General features: G+C 52.7%; 1 protein-coding gene across 1 annotated transcript in view; it reads left to right on the top strand.

Annotated features, from left to right (window-relative positions):
• BRD4 (bromodomain containing 4) overlaps positions 1–12,814 on the top strand; it is a 36,656-nt gene that overhangs the window by 10,456 nt on the left and 13,386 nt on the right. Inside the window, 4 exon segments of the mRNA XM_006759227.2 lie at positions 3,753–3,962; positions 4,475–4,674; positions 4,960–5,255; positions 6,224–6,334. Coding sequence (XP_006759290.2) covers positions 3,753–3,962; positions 4,475–4,674; positions 4,960–5,255; positions 6,224–6,334 — 817 coding nt within the window.

Here is a 12,814-nt window from a genome sequence, read left to right as displayed (position 1 = left end):
GTTCACTCTCTTTACCATTTCCCATCCTTGAGGGTAGTTCAGGCTTTATCATTTTCCTGCAATTCTCACATGTGGCCACCAGATGGCAGTGGAGCTCGCAGTATTGCACCTTGACAAGCACCTAACCCTCCACGGAGAACTGGGGCAGCTTTTCCCCAGATTGATTCCCACACTTTACTTGCCGTCATGCAACCAGATAAACCCAAACAAGTTTTCTGCCAGCACCAAAGATTGTCTTCCTAACTTTTGTGCCTGTTTTAAGGTTGGTGTTTTCTTGTTTATTTTGCTTTTTTTTCCTTTTTTCTTCTGGGAGTGGTATAAGCATGCTTTCGGGGCCTGGTTTGTGTTTTTTTCTTCTTTTTTTTTCTTTCTAATATATATTTTTATTGATTTCAGAGAGGAAGGGAGAGGGAGAGATAGATAGAAACATCAATGATGAGAGAGAATCATCCATCGGCTGCCTTCTGCATGCCCCACACTTTGTGGGGATCGAGCCCACAACCCGAGCATGTGCCCTTGACTGGAATTGAACCTGGGACCCTTTAGTCCGCAGGCTGACGCTCTATCCACTGAGCCAAACCAGCTAGGGCTCAGAGCAGATTTTACCCATAGCAAGGCCACTGATAGGCTTGTCACACAACAGCCTTTTTCTAAACATTGATTCTAAGTACCAGGCTGGGCTGGACTGGGCAGTACACAGGTGGGTAGCCCAGCGCAGGACCACCTCCACCCCCAGCCTGCTTTGCCTGCTGCAAGGTATGGGTCACCTTATTATTAAAAGTAACATACCAGGAGGAGGGTGGGGTCTCTGAATGGCAGAGTTGAAGTGTCAAGCTCTCTGACCTCTCTCTCTGAAAGGCAGTTGCTGTCTGTATGGCATTGCGGGCTTTGTTTTACTTCTTTTTCTCAAAGCTCTCCTGGATCAACATGGTTTAGATCATTGGATTTCCCAGCAGGAAGGGAGAGGAGAGAGGAACAAAGCCCCAACCCTTGTTTGCCTTTGTAAGAGGTCTTGAGACCTGTTGTCTCTTAGTTAGGCTGTGCCCAAGGACTGGGATTTACCTGGGAAGTGTGATATGGAAAAGGATCTTCTTTGTTTTCCTCTTCCAGCCTCTAAATTCTGGGCTTGGCAGCTATTGCCACAAATCTCTGGGCTTGAGGTTTCCTCAGGAGCCCGAGGGTGACTTAGTACCAGAGCTATTGGTAGTACTACCCTCTCTTCTCTGTTGTGAAATAAGTGATTTAGGACGTTTAATACCCATGTGGGCTATATGTTTATTTCAAGGAAAAGTGCAAATTAAGGTAGAATGCAATTGTGTTTATAGTACAGAAAAAAATTGAACTGAAACGTGTTGGTATTCTGTATTAGATCCCAGAGACAGGAAGCTTTTGAAGGGTGAGTGTGTGTCTGAGTATCTTTCACTCATGGCTACATCCCTAGTGGGTCTCCCGCTGCCTGTATTCCATTTCTCTTTTTGTGCCCTCTGTGCCTTGGATGTGGCCAAACCCCACAGCACTATCCAGACTTGGCTGAGATGGAGCTGGACTACACTTCCCTCCGAGGGTCTCCAGCTGCCTGGCTTTGAGTCAATTCACTTGGAGGTCTTTGGGCACTGCGACTTCCCAGCATCTAAACATCTGTTTCATTAAAAGGGGCAGGGGTGGGGGGCAGTATACTTCCCCCATGAATCTGATGCAGCCCGGTTAAGTGATCCTGGTCAACATTCTAGTGAGAGGAGGTACTTGTTCTGAAACTAGTGTGGTTTGCTGGTGCAAAGAATCACATTGTGGTCCAGATTCATGGGGTAGGGTACAGATGATGGCATGCTGGGCGGGGAAGCTGGGTCTACCTTGAGACACACCAGGACAAGTGCTGTCTCTCTCCCCGCCCCCCATTTCCACAGCAGCCAAAACCTGTGCGGAAGAAACAGGGACATCCTTATGGCAAGAGTAATGCTGCCTGGCAGCTGGCAGGGGAGTCTGGGCCAACAGACAGGTAGCATGAAGTATCTCCTATTTGGTAAAATGTTACTTCCTAGTAGCACTGGGTGCTGGGCCCTGGGTGCTGCTCTCCCCCTTTCATGGAGTCCTGATGCCCTGACACCTTGTCGGACACACTTCTCTCACCTGCCCCCTGCTTCTTGGAAGGAGGCCTAAATCTTCCAGATGTTTGTGTAAATCACTCAGGGACCTGGGCGGAGAGGATCTTTCTCATGCCACCGGGGTCTCTGCTCTGGTGTGAAGCCACCTTTCCCTGGCAGCCTGGGTGGTGGTTTCTGTTTACTCCTGTTTTCTCCATATCCCTTAGACCTGCTTCAGGATAGTCCAGGCCTTCCTGGAAAAGGAGCTGCCTCAGGGGAGGCCACACTGAGAGGCCTGGAGGGGAGGTGACAGCACCACAGTTGTGTGGGATGCCTGCCTGCCCTGCTGCCCAGGGGGAGGGGAAAGGAGCTGTGTTTTCAGAGACATGAGGGCTTCTAGAGCTGGCTCTGTCAAGTGTGCTCCAGTTTGAAACAACAGTCTTGGAGCTCAATCCCATGGCCCTCCTGGGCCACACTGCTCTCTGGGGGATCAATTCACACTTAGGGAAGGCCCCTTCCATCCTATGAGATACCATGTTGACTGACTTATGGCAGGCTTAAAGCAGATCCCAATTTCCTGCTGGGAAGCCAGCTTTTTCCTTCCACTTGTGCCCTCTGTCCTGGGCCATCACTGGATTTGTGATAATGAAGTCCTCAAGGTAGGATGGAACCTGCCAGTTAATTAGTGAGGCAGCAGATGCTGGATCACCAGGTGCTCAGGCAGGGCTGCTGCCCCCCTGAGCTCCATGACCTCACAGTCCCATCAGATTCCTGGATCTTAGAATTGGAAGGTTTCAGAGTCTCCTGGGGTGTGATCTCAAGTTCAGTAGTCCCATGGCTTCTGCTCAGGTGCTGACACCTAACAGAGCTGGCACCCTCCTGGAGCTTATCCTCAGCACCTCCACATCCACTATCTTGTGACTTTATTAACTAGCCTGGCATGCTCTGGAGACACCTTAGCCGGTGGCATGGGTCTGCTCAGTTATGTGCCCCAGAGGTGATCTGATGAGTGGGGAGGCACATCTAGCCGTATGCCTGCTGCAGCAGGGCTTGACCTCTTCACTGGCTGAGGGCTCTACTGGGGTATACTTTCACCGCTGGGCCTTTGCTCATGCTGTTTTCTCTGCCTGATAACTCTCTAAAATTGTGGGCCCCACACCCTCCCTGCAGGAATGTGAACTGGAGGTAGACAGAGCCTCCTGCGCTGGTCACTGTTGTGTTCTGGTGTCCAGTTCCAGTATTCAGAAGGCTCCCTTGGGATGTGCTGAGTGAGCGCCAATCTAACAAGAACCTTATTAAAGCTCTCTTTCTGTGGGTCCTGGTCTCAGCCCACCATTTACCAAGGGTCCTCAGTGGTTGGCTGCTTCCTGCAACCTATGTCCCTGGTCCTTACCTAGACTGTGCCAGGCTATGTCAGGAGCACCTTTCTCCTCAACATGAGATTTGAGAGAGGAGTGTTGGAATTGGTGTCAGGGAGCCCTAGCCAGCATGTTGCCGTAGTGGCAGGGAAAGGGTTACCATCGGTCTAGCTCTCTGACCTTCCCGCTCACTTCCTGTTGAGTTGACCCCAGCAGCCAGTGAAGCTATAGTGACACTGGGCCACAGCCTGATGGGGACCCAGCAGCCCTGACGGGCATGGCTTTCCCCCATCCCCACCTCCCTACCCCTCAGGATGTATTCGAGATGCGCTTTGCCAAGATGCCAGATGAGCCTGAGGAGCCTATGGTGGCTGTGTCGTCCCCTGTGGTGCCACCCCCCACCAAGGTTGTGGTCCCACCCTCATCCAGTGACAGCAGCAGCGATAGTTCCTCCGACAGCGACAGCTCAACTGATGACTCTGAGGAGGAGCGAGCCCAGCGGCTGGCCGAGCTTCAGGAGCAGGTGAGGCATGACTACTTCCATCCCTGGTCCCCCCGGAATCCATGGATCAAGCATTCTCCCCAGAGGTCTCCACGAGATGATCATGGCTCTGAGTCCTGGCAAGAGCAGAATTCCCAGTGGTGGCATTGTGCTAGATCACGGGCATATTGAACGTATGCATATGTATGTCACACATGGAAATGGGGAGATATGGCTGCTCTTTGGGCAGAAGGGAGGCTTCTGGATCCTTCCAGTGTGTAGAAGGAGGCCACGTCAGGGGCTGCATGGTTGTTCTGCAAGCTAGCCATCGAGCCTTTAGTGCCCAGTGTGTCTGCACTCCTGCCCAGTCTCCTAGGCCCAGAATGGCCAAAGGGCTTGAACAGCTTATCATTTTAGGTGGTGGTTCTGGGCACCTTTGGAGTCCAGGGCCTGGGTGGGCATGGACACTTTAGAAATCTGATGGAGTGGCAGGTCAGGCAGCTATGTACCAGCCCCAGTGTGATTGGCATGTGTCTTGCCTGTATATTCCATAGCTCAAAGCCGTGCACGAGCAGCTTGCAGCCCTCTCGCAGCCCCAGCAGAACAAACCAAAGAAAAAGGAGAAAGACAAGAAGGAAAAGAAAAAAGAAAAGCACAAAAAGAAAGAGGAAATGGAGGAGAATAAGAAAAGCAAAGCCAAGGAACTTCCTCCCAAAAAGACCAAGAAAAACAACAGTAGCAACAGTAACACAAGGTCTGTACCACCCTAATGCCCCCATGGGGACCTAGCCTGCCCCGGTCAGAGGCTGATCACCTCTGCTCTTTTCCCAGGGACAAGGCTTTAGCGTTCTCCAGGTTTGGGGGGGAGAGGAGGGATGACAGGTGGAATGGTGCAGACGGCAAGGACACCACAGCAGCTCCCCTGTTAACAGTGAAGACCAGCAGGGTGGGGGAATAGAAAGGACCCATTCCAATGAAGGAGTGGAACGGGTCCCCGGCTTCCCAGGGTACCCATTGTGTCTGCATTGTCCCTTCATAGCAAGAAGGAACCGGTGCCCATGAAGAACAAGCCTCCTCCAGCATACGAGTCAGAGGAGGAGGACAAGTGCAAGCCCATGTCATATGAGGAGAAGCGCCAGCTCAGCCTGGACATCAACAAGCTCCCTGGTGAGAAGCTGGGCCGAGTGGTACACATCATCCAGTCGAGGGAGCCCTCACTCAAGAACTCCAACCCCGACGAGATTGAGATCGACTTCGAGACCCTAAAGCCATCCACCCTGCGGGAACTGGAGCGCTACGTCACCTCCTGTTTGCGGAAGAAACGGAAACCTCAAGGTGCCCTTGGGTTCCCCTGGGGCTTGGGGGTGGAGGGAGGTCCCAGGCAGAAGAAGGTTGGCCAAGCTGCTTTTTCCTGCCCTTCCATCAGGGAGGCCCCTGTGGGCACCTCAGGTGACTCTCTTCCAGACTTGGCTTTTTCCTTGACATAGACACCTCTGGAGGATTGTGACATGACACTCAACCCTGGGCTGTCACTGTCAGTGCCTTTCTTGACCTCTCTGGTTGATGGTCACCTGGGGCCCACCTTCACCTTGGTATTCTAAGCCTTGCTCTGAGCAGCAGTTGTTTTCATCTTCATCCTCTGAAGTCTTTCCCCCCAAAGCCACACACATAGCATCCCCTCACCCCACCCTTTTGGTGCCTCTGAGGGTTGAGGCTGGGAGAGTCTTTAGGGCAGCTTTGTGCCTGCCTGCCATTCTTCTCGAGCTCAGCATGGCCCCCTCTCTATGAGTCCTCCAGGCAGCCCTTTCCTGTTACAAGTGTCTTGTCTTGGCTCAGCTTTTGTCTTAAGATCAGTAGGACTTAGGATCCATAGCAGGGCATTGTATGCAGCCTTCATCCCAGCCCAGGCTGACTCCAGGGATCCTTGGGCCTCTTCACTCACAGCCAAGAAAATTACTGAGGGAGCCTTAGCCTGACATCCTCCTCATAGGGAATTTCCTCCTCCTTGTTTCTTAATCCTGATGAACGCTGCAAAGGCGATTCTGAGAGATTGGACAGGGGCGGGGCAAGCTTCTTGAAATTCTGGTATAAACTGAGTTTTTGGCCAGCAGGCAGTAGGCTAGCATCTTATCACTGGGGAACAGGGGGCTGGTTGGGGGCTGGGATGCTGTCAGGGGCAGCCTTCTGGCTTGTGGGGCACAGACTGCCCCCTGGCCCTTCCTCCAAGCAGGGGAGTACATTTGGGTTAAGAGCAGCCCCAGGGTTAGGCCTTGCCTGACACAGTTCATATTGTTTTACTGCAGCGGAGAAAGTGGATGTGATTGCTGGCTCCTCCAAGATGAAGGGCTTCTCGTCCTCTGAGTCTGAGAGCACCAGCGAGTCCAGCTCCTCTGACAGTGAAGACTCCGAAACAGGTTAGGGTCCTACTCAGCATCTTGTCCCACTCCTGCCTGTGTTCAGCACCATTTGTCCCATGTGATGGTCATAAGAATTACCTGGTCACTGTTTTAACTCTAACTGGGGTGGTGAGTAGCCTGGCACCCTGTTTTCTCCCTCATGGACTGGGCTAGGAGGACACAAGTGACTGAAGGTATTGACACTGCAGAACTGGGGTGGGGGAAAGCTGGTGAGGATATTGGGTGTTGGGGCCCAGGTGTTGGCATTGATCCTAGTGTGACCCTACACAGCTCCACAGTCTTCCTGCATCACAGTCACATGCAGTGTGGCCATCCAGGTAATGTGCTTCATTCAGCAGGTGGGGAGCAGTCTACTGTCAGCCCTGCTGTCCCCAGACTCGGGGCACTGCCATCCTCCTCAGAGGGTGCTCACTGCCATGTTGGTGGTTCCTAACTGCACACACTTGGACATGGGAGTCCAGTGCCTCTCACAGTCCTTCTCTTTATGCTCCACGGGCCTGCACATGTGCCCAACCTGAGCAACAGTTTCAGCGTGGGAGGTGGGGCCGGTGGGAATGGTGGGGAGAGAGGGCTTCTACCAGTCGTGTGCTTTCCTGATGATACTCAGGGGAGCAGAAGCTCAGACTTACCCAGAGAGGCTAAGGAAGAAGCCTGGCAACCACCCTGTGCTGTGGGATGGAGCCAGCTCTTCCCATGGGGTGGCTGCTGCTGAGCAGACAATCTACAGACTGCCTGAGAGCTGGTCCTGGGGGCCTCAGCATGTCCCACCAGGCAAGCCGCAGTGTGCATGTCCACAGTGGGGAACGTGTGTTTGGACAAAAAAGCATTTTCTTTGGTGGATCTGTCCTGTCTGGTATTTTATTCTAACTGGAAATAAACCATAAGCTCCACTTAATCAGTTCATATAAATAATGTGACCTTATTTTACCAAGGAGGTTTGAGGATCATTTACAGAACCTGGGAAGAGTGATGCTGCTCTGAGGCGCTGCATGCACAGGTTCCTTGCGTGGGCTCAGCCTGTTTCTGTCAGGGGAAGCTAGGGACCAGGGGCCTCTGGGCCTTGTCACTGTCCTTCCCTATTACAGTAAGGGCACCAGACTTTCCAAGTGAGTGTGGACTCACCTGTGGGGAAATTAAGAGGGTGCTGAGGGCTTTCCTGAGGCTCCAAATGCTGAATTACCTCATGTTCATTGGGCCCAAATGAGATGGAATTCATTAGGCCATGTTCTGTATTTATTGAGGAATTACTGTATTCAGAGGCTAATGTGTACAGTTTGCTGGACACCTTTGTCACCATCCTTTATTTTTTTTCTAACCATCACCACCCCCCCATTCCATTTTTATCCATTTACCCCAGCAGGGGGCGCCCAGAGCCCATGCCTGCCCAGGAAGGGCTGCCTGGCCAGGCCGCTGCCCTCTGCAGGGTGAATTGCTGTTTTCCTGGGCCCAATTAGCATTCCTGGTAGCAGCTGACTTCTCACTTTGGGTGCCAGTCACACCTAGGGTTTGCCTTCACTATGGGGTTCCTAGCAGGCTGCTCCTTTTAGGGGTTTCTCATCCTTTCTCCTAAGGATTCAAGTAGTCAAAAGAAAACACTAAAGGCTGAAATTGGCTTGGGGCCTGGTCATTAAACCAGCACATCTTGGCTGAGTGTGAACTGCTTTGGCTGATGTGGCACCTTAGGGGACTATGACTGGCCTTTGCCCCTGCCCCCCAAGCTTAGCAGGACCGCTCCAAGGCTCCCGAGTGTCCTGCTGCCATCTTTGTGGGGCAACCATGACGGCATTTCCAATAGCTCTCTCCTGTTGCCAACATGTTTTTCTTTCTTTTTTTTTTTTTTCACATTTTTCCCTCCCTTAAAGAAAGCGGGAAGATTGTGCAACAAGTAATCTGAGGATCCTGGGAACAGCTGTCTTGGCGGGAAGGAGGATGGGATTTCAGTCTCCGAGCTGCCAGCCTGCGGGCACCCGGGCCTGGCTAACCAGCCTGACTCCCACTCACCCCTCTCCCCACGCACCCTCCCACCTTGGGTTTGTGAGTCTTCATTTTGCCTTCATGGTCCTGGCTTTCCTTTCCCATAAGTTTGTACTGGAGAGCTCTGTTGTGGGCCAGGAGGGGCTTCTGCTCTCAGGAAGGACCCATCCTGTGGGTTTGTGTTCCTGTGGCTCCGATGCTCCAGGTCCCAAGGTGGGAGCCTGTGACCCTGTACCACTGAATACAACCACTGCCCCCACCCCTCACAGGAAACTATACTCACTTCCCAGGCAGCTCTTCCAGCAGTTGCTCATGATGGGTCCATGGAGCTGGACAGCCCTGGTTTCTGCAACCAGTTACAGGTGGTTCTGCCGGGGCAAGCATATTAGAGGTATTTTACTTGGCCTTTGGGAGCTTAAATTGTTTTTCCCTCCTTTTGTTTCCGTTTATATTGGAGCTGAAATTCCTGAAAAGGCCTATATTTTGTCACTTGTATTAATAAGTAAGAGTCAGTTCTGCTGATACAGCCCCGAGACATGAGTCACCAAAAGAAACTGAGCAGAGGCACTAACTCGGGGACCCCTCCTCTGGCTGCTGTTCACAGACAAGGATGCTGAGGACAGATCAGGGCATGGGACTGGTCCTCAGGGTCATGTTGCAGTTCAAGGAGGCGGTGTGTCACAGAAGAGGGGGAGGAGGGCAGGCATAGCTTTCCCCAGCCCAGTCCCATGCTGCCACATGTCCTTCCGCTCAGCAACACACAGTGCCTTTAGGCTCTTCCACCACATCTGAGCCCAGCTCTACTTAGGTTATGGTCTTTCGTTAAAAACAATTCTAGCTTAACGTCTGGATCTGCTTGGGAGTTCGGTATTGGGAGGACAGAGTGAGTACAAGTGCTAGCATCCCACTGCCCCTAAGGCATCTGTAGACCTTATCTGGGCAGGCTAAGGGTGCCCCGGTTCCCCCTTTCCACTGCTGTCCCAGGTGGCTATAGCAGAGCTGTGGCTTCCCTGTCACCAGTGCTAGGATCCTGTCTACCACGCTCATGGGGCCAGGGATGTTCTAGGATTCTTCATCCTGTTTCCCTCCATCATATTGCTGACGTCTGGTTCTTTTTGGGTGGGGGTAGACACACAACTTGGGTCCCTCTTAGGAGCAACCCTTGGCATCAGCTACCAGGGCTGGGACCTGGGTTCAGAGTTGTGGGGTATTTCTTTTGGGCTTGGCCTGGTCTTCTAGTTGCAGCTGGAGCACACTCCAGCTATTTTAGTCTCCTCGTTTCCTTTTCCCAGGATTGAAGCATGTGGGTGTTTTTTAATAGCTCCAGGGGGAAAGGAATGCTTTATGTTTTGGAAAGATTTGAGCTGGAAAGTACAGGCAGAGGCCATGGGGCATTCTTCCCAGACAACCAGCCTCAGCTTCTGACACACGGAGTCTCTGAGGGACTTGGTCCCAGTCCGTTCTTGGGATCTGCTGTTGCCCGCTCCAAGGGTGTGCTGCTTGCTCTCAGGGAAGTGGAGAGGCCCCTGGTGGGGATGGGGGAGTAGGCAGAGACCTGGAGGACTGGGCTGAAGCCAGTCTGCCCACACTGCCAGGTGACCCCTCACACACCCACACGCAGCTGGCGGGATTGTGGGGTGGGGCCAGCCTTGTGGAATGTGCCCTGAGCGAGAGGCTGAGCCAGTGGGCGGGTTTTTCCCATGCGTTCACTGGGAGGCCATGGGAATACAGTCAGTGTCCATGCATCCGGGACTCTGGCAGAGACATCTACTCTGCTGTGTGGGTGGGAATGACCCTGTGCTTCTGCCTGGTCAAGGGAGCTAAATTCCATGCCCCAGAAAAAGAAAGGACGATTTTCCTCCTTGGCCTGTTTTTATTTATTCTACACCCTGCCCCCCCTTAACAGTGTCCGTAACTGATTTCTCTTTTTATAGTTTATTTTTTGTTTCTTGGGGTTCGTAGGAATGCAGAAATGAGATGTTAGTTGTAGATGCTACACCCGAGAGCCCGTGTCTTTTCTTCCCTCTACCCAAGTCCTGTGGTGGGGCCAGATCACCTTCCTGAGATGGACAGCAAAGCAGCCCAGGGGGAGAGGCTCAGAGTTAGCGGGGCCTGATGGCATCGAATACCAGGCTGGTAGATCAGGCAAGTGGGATAGGCAGAGGCCTCTCACGTTAAAAGACTGGTAAAGTAGATGCTATCGTTCACTCAGGTGTACATGGGACCCAATCCTGGAAGCAGTTTTAGCATAAACGGGCGTGGGTGGTTTTGGAGACGTCCATGACCCTTGTAATGGAAAGTGGGTCTGTCCCTGCTCTCAGCTGGCCAGGCTGGGGCAGGGCTTCTAGTCTCCGGCGCCGTTCTCTGGTGTCCTGTCAGCGAGCAGGGCACAGGAGGCTGGCTCGGTCTGCAGTTCTTCTGTTCTTGTGACTTGGAACGGTACATTCCACACCATTTCTCTCACACTGGTTTCTCTCTCCCTCTATGTAGGTCCTGCCTAATCATTGGACACGGACTCTTAATAAAACGGTCTTCAGTTCCAGATTCCTTCCCAGCAAGCTCTAGCTTAAGTCCATTTTCTTCTGTGAAAGGGACAGGACTCCATCAAGTTATGGAATTCCTCAGAGCCCTGGGCCTGTCCCCAGGGTGCATTAGTCATGTCCATCAGAGCAGCACACGCCTAGTCCCGCCTCCGGGAAGGCTGCCTTGCCTGGCTGGCCGCCCGGGCCTCCTGTGTACAGACTGCCCGGCTGTCCCGCCCAGCCTCCTTGGTCGTCTGGGCTCCTCTGGGTGGGTGGCATCTCCCAGAGTGATGACAATCTCGCTGCACACGCTTGCGTGTGGTGCTGCTCCATGTGCAAGGCCCCATCACAAGTATGTTTTCTCTCTCTTCATCCCTCTGTCTCTTTCTGGGACTCTGGATCCTAACCCTCCTGGACCTGGCAGTGACATGTAGCCCAGAGGAGATCTCATTCACCCTGTGGAAGAAAGAACACACTAACATCTAGAGCTTTTCCAAGTGAGGAATGGGGGCTGTCCCTCAGCACGCCTTCTTTTAGTGGCCCATGCAGCTCCATCAGCCGAAGGCTATCACCAGCCACAGCTGACTTACAGCCCCTGGAGTCCTTCCATTTTTGTTGTTCCCGTGGTTATCTATTGGGCATTTTTCCAATTTCTTTAGCCTCTTCTCCTGAAGTTGCATAGGGAAAGGACCTCCTAGGCTGCCTTTTGTCCTTCCCAGGTGAATAGGAGCAGGCTGCAGTGGGGCTGGCCACTGGTGAGGGCATTTGGGGAGGCGGCTGTGACCTGGGCCCTGGAGACCATCATCTCTGCCCCCGTGGTGTCAGGGTCTGGGCTAGTAGGTGAGAAAGGGTTCTCAGAATCCAGGGCACTGGTCAGTGGTAAGGGCATCAAAGCCCTTAGAGCCAGCTCCCTACACATCTCTGAGGGACATGGCCAGTGCGAGCACCCTCCTATTTTTTAGGCCCCTGAAATAATGGCATCTGCTGGGAGTTTGGCAGGCCAGGGTGACCGTATCATATAAGCCCTCTGAGAGACACTGAATGGGCTTTTTTGCTCTAAAAATAAATATTGGCCCTTTTTTGGTCATGAATCCAGCATCTTAGCAGAAAACTGCCTGATGTGAAAAGTTCCCTAAGGAATGGCATCAGCCTTAAGGGAGATTTTTGATTTTTTTTTTTAATATAGTTCATGCATACTTCAAGACCTTGCCATCTGCTGGCAACTTGGAGCCAGCCTTCTGGAACTGGAGTAGGCTTGAAGGGGTGCAGTGCACTATCCGCAGGCCCAAGCAGCTGTAGCTGCCTCAGATTGGCTTTGGCCTTGGGTTCTAGCTCTAGCCTCCCACCCCCACACCCAGCCTCTAGGGTCTTGCTGTGATGCTGGGAGTTCCAGGCTGTTCTCTGGTCCTCTGGCCATCAACTTCCAGTCAAGCACTATTTGCCAAACAGACTATTTTGAGTTGCCCTTTGGCCTGTGCCTAATGTGTTTCCAGTGCAGCTCGGCCTAGCTGAGGCCAGGGATCTTTATGCCCAGAGATTCCCAAAGGACAGTTGGAAAGTGGCTGGCACTGTCTTTCTGGGAAGATTCTTAGAACAAATGGAAGCCTGGATTCCCACAGTGTCGGCCTGTGTGTCACCCCACCCTTCCCACACACTTGTACATGGGCTGTAGTCGCAGATTACAGGGTCCTTGCACCCTCTCTGTTCAGGGATCCTGTCCTCGCCCATGGGTTTTCATCTGGCAGAGAACATGATCTTTAAACTCGAACTCTCACCTGTGCCCAGTGCCCCAGCCACAGAGCAGAGCCCACTCCTTACTGAAGACCCTGTGCTCAGGCAGTGGCAGGGGCCAGCCAGGCCTCAACTCACCAGCTGCCTTTGGGTCCTGAGGACTTGCTGAGGAGTGGAAGCCCAGGTGTCCACTGGTGCCAAGGCTCTATTTAGTTCAGTTTAGGGTTCCTTACCTTTCCCCTGCCCTTAC

This window comes from Myotis davidii, unplaced genomic scaffold, assembly GCF_000327345.1.
Source record: "Myotis davidii unplaced genomic scaffold, ASM32734v1 scaffold56, whole genome shotgun sequence".
Lineage (NCBI taxonomy): Eukaryota > Metazoa > Chordata > Mammalia > Chiroptera > Vespertilionidae > Myotis > Myotis davidii.
This window is presented reverse-complemented; position numbering and strand designations above follow the sequence as displayed.